Source organism: Pinus tabuliformis, chromosome 2_2 (genome assembly GCF_031772625.1).
Source record: "Pinus tabuliformis cultivar Carrire ecotype Pingquan chromosome 2_2, CPIR1, whole genome shotgun sequence".
NCBI classification, from domain to species: Eukaryota; Viridiplantae; Streptophyta; class Pinopsida; order Pinales; family Pinaceae; genus Pinus; species Pinus tabuliformis.
In genome coordinates this window covers 394,383,360-394,390,717 of record NC_142300.1, presented here as the reverse complement: position 1 = coordinate 394,390,717, position 7,358 = coordinate 394,383,360, and the positions used below count along the sequence as shown (strand labels likewise).

At 35.9% G+C, this 7,358-nt stretch overlaps 1 protein-coding gene across 1 annotated transcript; it reads left to right on the top strand.

Annotated features, from left to right (window-relative positions):
- Nucleotides 1-1,001: 1,001 nt before the first annotated feature.
- Nucleotides 1,002-4,106, top strand: LOC149192929 (uncharacterized). Its single transcript, XM_089404744.1, has 2 exons — nt 1,002-2,060; nt 3,393-4,106. Exons 1-2 carry the CDS (start codon nt 1,081-1,083, stop codon nt 3,496-3,498), a joined length of 1,086 nt encoding a protein of 361 aa, XP_089260870.1. The 5' UTR covers nt 1,002-1,080; the 3' UTR covers nt 3,499-4,106.
- The last annotated feature ends 3,252 nt before the right edge of the window (nt 4,107-7,358 follow it).

Sequence of the window (7,358 nt, the reverse complement as noted above, 5' to 3'; positions counted from 1 at the left end):
CCCTTCCACATGCCGAACTTCAAATAAAATGGATAAGACTGCAAAACTTACGGACTCCTTGAATTGTTACAGATTCCAAAATTTGTCTGCCATGCTAACCTAACTGTCTCTGTAGCATAGAATGTGGACGCATGAAGAATGGGCCCAAAAGGTGGTTGGGTTTTTCAGAAAGAACACCCTATAAAGTATGTAGGGTGTTCGAACCTAAAGCTGCCATTGTAGGCCTTTTCATAAGTTTTAATGTCTCTGTATTAGATTCATTGTAGGCCTGGAAAAATTTTAGAAATTGAATTTTATTATAGTTTTTTTTAATTAATTTTTGAAAATTTATGAATTGTTTTTATTTTATAGTTTGAGTGGGTTTAATAGTTAAGAGTATATGTTTCTTGGATCACAAGTTTAAAATTAGAAAAATAGGATATGTATGTTTTTCTAAATTTAGTAGTCCAATCACTAAATGAATTTTTACTTAATCGTAATAATAAAATAAATTTGATAGTTGATTGTAATAATAATTTATTTTAACTAAATATGGATGTTTATGATGTCCCTCTAATCCTAATTTCTATAGAAAACCGTAGCAAATGGAATTATCCTAATTTCTAGATAATAAAATAAGCCTTAGTCTAAGGATTATATAATTTTAGGTGTTTTGGAAATTCTTGATGGCGCTGAATTTGATAGTGCTGAATCCATTTCCGCTATCAAAAATATGATTCAAACACTATCTTTACACGATTTTAATTTTTTTTGCCCAATTCCAAATATTTATAGGAAACAATTCTTTTTTCCAAATATTTTTAATAAACAATTCTTTTTTAGCGAACAAATCCTCCGACTCCATAAAATAAAATAACGGTTGATTTCAATAGACAATGGAATTATCCTAATCTCTAGATAATAACGGCTGATTTCAATAGAATAATCGAATCATATTGGAAGTAATGAAACATTGCGTACTTATATTGTCTCAATTCTCCGTTCATACTCTACCGGTGAAATTATTCATTCGCTAGGTGGAAGAGAAAAGGCCCTAGTAAGTCTGTGTCATTCAAAATTTGAAGGTTGAAACCAGATTAAATGGAGAACTCAGATGAAGAATATGCATTCACAGAACAAATGAACGAAGCCATGGCTGCTTCTTCTCATGCTCAGGAAGAATTTCTGATGGCGCTGAGGTTCCAGGAGATGCTGGAGAACCAATTCTCTTCCCAGAATAACAGCGATTTTAAGGATGCGCCAGATGAGTTTGATGAAACAACAGCCGAGGAGATTAGTAGACTCGAGGAATGGAGAAGTCTCGTTGAGGAGTACAAAAAACTGAGCGCAACCATGGAAAAACTCAACTTAATTGAAGAAAACGAAGATTACGAAGACACAGAAGCCGAACAGGAGGAATGGAACGATGCGGTCGATGAATTTTATAGTATACAAAGAATTGAGGCCACTTCAGATCAGGAAGATGAGTTCAGCGAGGCGAGCTGTAGTTTTGAATCGGAGAAGGGGTTTTACAGCTTGTATTTCAAAGGGGTGTCGGAAATGAGACCTTGGGAATCAAAACTAGGACTCAGTGCAACGGCCGTTGGTGTCGTCATTAAAAAGCCCGCGGGGGAAATCTTGTTAGAGGTGCAGAAAAAACTGGGTTACTATGTGGACGAAATCGTTGCCGAGCACTTGGCATTGATAGAGGGTTTAATGGCCGCATTGGAGCAGGGTGTGGACCGAATCCATGCTTTTACGGGCTCTGAGGTGCTATATAATCAGGTGGCCCGAGGAAGGAACTTGGAGAACCAGTTGCTCTGGGCTGTTCGGGAACGAGTTCTCGACTATGTGCGCAGGCTGGATGATTTTATGCTCACATTTAATGCTGACAGTGCTGATGGCAGAAATGTAACGTTTATGGCGAGAGAAGCAATATATCCGAGTTCAATTCCAAGGAGTGTTGTAGCTTTGCATGCAGAGTATGATGAGGAGGATGAAGATAATGGGGTCTTGCCCTGTGGGCTGGGACAGAAGAGGCAGAGAAGCTATGGGCAGGGCCGCTTCCATGCCCCCGCTTGGTATGCCCTCTTTCGTTATCCCCTGCTTTCCCCATTGTTTGAAATATTTGATCGTAATTGTTAAGTCCCTTTATGGCATTTTACTCAATACCTTGACCAGGTTTTATTTGGCACCTTCAGTAGTCATGTGCTCACCGGAAGGTTGGGCTTGAACTTATGCCACAGAGAGCTCATGACCCTAGACTGAAGTCCATCCCTTGTTCACCTTAAGCCTTACCTTTTATTGTTGATTGCGCTGGGGTCTAATGGTAAACAAATGGAAATCCCCGAAGGTGTCCTAGGAGTTTCTCCTGCCAAACAAGGGGTGGTTTCTGTAAAAGAAATAAAAGTTGCAAGTCCTTTTGGTACAAAACTCCACGCAAAATCTACTTTAAAAACAGGTTATCTTCCACCAATGAAGGGTGCCACAGGGATTAACCCCTGGGGTCTTGAACCTGGATCATCATTGTTGCAAATGATCCAACTTGGTCCTAGACCACAGCCCAACAGATATTTGATTTAGACTAGGACATACTAATCTAAGGATACCTGATTTCCTGCCCTTTTGTTTTTTGTTTGTTGATAAGGCCATCAAACTCATTTCTTGTGCAAGATCCACTGCTGTTGCTTTAGGTGGTATAGATCTGTTAATGCTATGAGATTTTTGTTATTCAAGCTTTTGACCAGGCAAAACCTAGAGGACGAATGGCTTACATTAGTCATGTAAATTTGAAGCTGCACATCCCAGATGGCTGATTCCATCCTTGCCCCTTGATGCAAACCAAGGGTCTGCCTCTAGAACCGGTTTGCTAGATTATATTACTGCATTATAGTATACGGTGACGTGTCTAAGCAATTTGCTAATGTAATCTACTATAAGTTCAGCACTCTATATGGTTGCAGATAGGGAGTGGGGATGCAGCGGGACTGGACACTTTCTCTAAAAACATCATTATTTCTTGATGAGGCCTCTAATTTGTTTGTATGTGGCTATTCCTAAATTTGTGAGAAGATGTCTTACTCTTGTGGAATTAAGTAGTTTTGTCATCTGCAATGCCGGCAGAGGTTTGGGGTCTCAGAAAAATAGTAAACAGAGAGGAGTCTTTAAACTGAAAAATATGTCATTACATTTAAATAACTCTAATGATTAAGGAAAAATAGTATCGCACTCAAGTATTAAGAAGATGGTCAAATTTATCCAGTTTTCTTCCTTTGAAATTCTTCATAGATCTTTGCTCTCCACTTTTTCTTTCTTCCCTTCCTCTTGTTTTCTTAAATTGGGCTCAGTGTTAGCGGGTATGTATCTCTCTTTTTATTTTCTGCCAGGACTGAGATTGAGCATTTGTATTGCAGGGGAGGGACCTCAGAATTCAACGGGTCGTATCCAAGAACACAGGCACTTGGGATTAACGGTTGGAAAGAAAGGGAAAAAGGTATTGGAGAATGGAAATTTTTGTAGTGAATTAGCGACCTATGTGCACACATTTCTCAGCTTTTGGACGCTTCAGATTCTGGAGGGCAGCCTGGTTTGTAGATGTCAATGTTTGCCATGATCCAAGGAGGGCACTTTCAGTCTGCAACAAGATGTTACAGATATAGATTAACATTTGCTTTATCGCTTTCTTATACAGGCATCGAGCTAACATTCTAGGTTAGATTCAATCCACCTTATGGGAAACTTAAATGGTATAAAAAGATAAAGTTCTCTAAAATCTATCTGCAAATCCTTTTAACATATTATTTCATGTTTCAAGGAACGTGAAGAGCTGATGAATGCTGCAGAACTTAGAGCTGAGATTATGCATATTTCCTAGTATGCTCACCATCTCATATAAAGTATGCTACCATGGAAATTTCATGTAGAACTTGGTAGTCTTGCACAGCATAGGGAAGTTCATGCCCAGGCCCTTATTAATGGAGTTGTTTGAGTTTTAGGAATCTAGTGGGTTTTTAGTACATTTCAGCATGTGCATGCTTGGAATCAAACACGGTTTCTTGCTCTGTAAGCCAGACTTTGTGTGTTACTTTTACTAATGTATATGGACATGTATGAGCCTTGTGGTCTAACAGTATATTGCAGAACTGGTTACTGATAGATAAATGAAAACTTCACAACACTACTAACATCTCGTTCATACTTGCTAATATTGCTGGAAATAGGATTTTGTCCATGTGGTTCATGCTTCTCTTGGAGAACGTAAAACATCAATATGGTGGAATGTAATAATGTGGAGATGAATGTTTGAACTAAATGAACATATCTACCTTTAGCTGTTCCATAGTTTTATTTCAGTGGAATAATGTGCTTGATAACAAGCTGTTTGTAATGTTGAGAACGATTGGCAATGCTTGTTTGAAGTTCGCTTAGGATCTTAAAGTTGCCGCTATCAATGATTGTGTGTCTTCTCTAGAGGGTATAGACACAATTGTGAAATGGAAATGTTGAACAAATAAACCTGTCCAGCATCCATTCTTCCTCAGCTGTTTCCAGTAGGCTACATGCCATGCATAGGATAATCAGGCGTCTGCCGTTAATAATTGAGTCTTGAATTGTATTTTGGGATTGGGACCTAAGATTCCCTTGTCTGAAGTCTTCAGCCATTGGACATCAGAATGGTTCTGAACGTAGATCAATTCCATATATTTCCTTCTAGGTGGTTTTTTTCGTTTACCATGCTTTCTGCCTATCCATAGCATGAAAATTTAATTAAATTCCATTCATTTGCCATTCTTTCTGCTTATTCACAACATGAAAATTTAATTAGATTACATATATTACAATTCAGTGACTCAACTCCATGGAGGTAGCGCCACAGAAATATTCAGTCGGTGCCACAATGCTAATCTAAAAGCCAACAATGTTGTGCACTTTTATGGGTGCTCCCTGCAAATTAAGGTGAGGTTGACATCTTATATAACTAGGAAGCATTGCAGAAGTGTTGGAAACCTCTTTACGATAAAATTATCAATGATTCCATGCTTTTTAAAACGAACCATGCGCATGGAAAATGCTATTTCAGTGTGAATTGGAAATTTTAAGCATAGGAATTCATCTAAATTGTGTTTTCGAAAAACTAATTAATCAAAATTCAATGAAGGGTTAAGGTCCACATGCCCAGATAGCCAGTTTGAGGCAAAACTATCAAGCACTTTCTGGACCATTTAACTTGCTAACCATTCTATAATAAATTATCCTGCAAAATATAATGATTGATAAATTACTTTATAATCAGTAATCCTAAATTGAACACAGTTTAGATGTAGTTACTATTAACATCAGTTAATTTGTGGGACATAAATGCAGTTTTTCATATGAACAAATTTACTAGTGAACCAACTTGTGAAAGTTTAGTGCTTTTGGACTGAGTCTAAACATGCTATGTTTTAGACTTTTGGGCCGAAATATGGCAAATCTTTTTTCGGCAAAATCTTTTTGTTGTTGTTTAAAATGGACTTTTGACTGTATATATAGATTCAGCATCCAGAAAAACCTCTGGGGCACTGAGATTGTGGAAAAAATTCCTACTAGATTTTAACTAAATTAGACCAGAAAATATACTAGAAAACTTTTCAAAATGTAGCATAGATAGAATATGAACTTTTTAACAATTTTGCTTTGTTAAAAAATGATCCTTTATAACGAATTGGAAACCTTCCAAAACATAGCATAGGTAGAGTATGAACTTTTGAATAGTTTTGTTTTGTTCAAAGACTGTCCTTTTTACATTTTGGAAAGTACACAAACCACATTTGTTAAAAAAAATTATTTTTTGAATTTTTATTTTATTTTATGAAAAATTGGATTTTTGACTTTCTAGATAGTGTAAAACACTATTGTAAGACCATAACTACATCTATTAAAGAATGATCATAACCATCTGAAAAATACAACAATTTTTATAAAAAATTATGATAATTTATTTATTTATTTATTTTGGGTAAAATCACATTTATAACTAAGATGGAGAATGAAGAGTCTGATTTAAGAATGAAGTTATATAAAGTAGAGGTTAATTTTTTTTTTGGTAAAATCACAGAGAATGGAGAGTCTGATTTAAGGATGGAGTTATATAAAGTAGAGATTATGATATTTTTTGTTGTTGTTGGTAAAATACATTTGTAACTAAGGTGGAGAATGAGGAGTTTGATTTAAGAATGGAGTTATACAAAGTAGAGATGAAATTCCAACTGTCCAAAAATTAACGGTAACAATTCAAAATGAATAAAAATATTTTAATGTAATGTCTGAGAACAAGTAATAAAATAATTAATATAAATTAAATAATTTAAATGTAGAGAAAATCAATTCTAAGGAGTAGACAATAAATTAAATAATGAATAAGGAAAATACACAATTAAAAACAAAATAAAATAAAGAATAAAAGGAAAAAAATAAGAAATAAGAATCTAGAAGAAAATAATTTAATCTTAAAAATTAATATATATATATATATATATTATTCATTTTTTTTAACATAACTGGTTATTGATTTTCATTCAAAACAATATGGAGTGGACTCCCTTTACAAAGATTTTGGTGCCAACTAAGTTGAGAAGGAATTCAAGGAGAAAACAAACCCAGTCAGCTTGGAGGTTGAGGTCGTATGATCCTAGTTTGCCTACTACAGACTGTTTATAAAGCCTTACAAACTGAAACAAAAAAAACATTACATTTGCATTTCATAGGAGACTACTAAAGTTAGAACATAACATAATTAGAACAGTTGATAACCCCTAATTTTGATTTATTGATGGTTCTTGCTTTGACTTGATTCTGCTACTTTGATGCCTAGAATTCTCTCCAGGCTGATTGAGAAGAATTCCTTTTAGATAGGTAATGGTCTCCTCCAAGTGGGTGCAACGATTTTTGGTAGATTCGATTTCAAAGTTTTGAATGGCAAGTTTGTTGAGAAGTAGAGTTTTCATTCCTTGCCTGGTATTGAATGTCTTTGATAGTCTCTCGGAGTTGATCGATCATGAATTTGTTTGCTCTACAATAAACACACTTGTCATTCTTAGATGCTGCTTCCAGTGGATCCATAACTACTGTGGTGTTGAAAATGGCCTTTGATTTAGTGGGCTGCCTTTGGTGCTGATGGTGACCTTTGTGGATTGACTTTGATGCTGCCTTTGATGCAGTGGGCTAGCCGAAAAAATCCAATGCGCTGTAGAGGGAAGAGATTCTTGACAATGGAGGAGGAGAAACAGAAAGGGAGAAGATTGCTAAGAAAGATTGACAGGGAAGAATAACAGAGATGTGAGGGGGTTGGCAATGTCAACAGAAAGGCAGCGAGACCAAAAACAAAAAGAGCAGAGAGA

Bases quoted from the DNA above. Each gene is read 5' to 3' on its own strand.
- LOC149192929 (XM_089404744.1), top strand. From the start codon at position 1,081: ATGGAGAACTCAGATGAAGAATATGCATTCACAGAACAAATGAACGAA. The intron at 2,061-3,392 runs GTATGCCCTCTT...TTTGTATTGCAG, and splicing joins CGCTTCCATGCCCCCGCTTG to GGGAGGGACCTCAGAATTCA.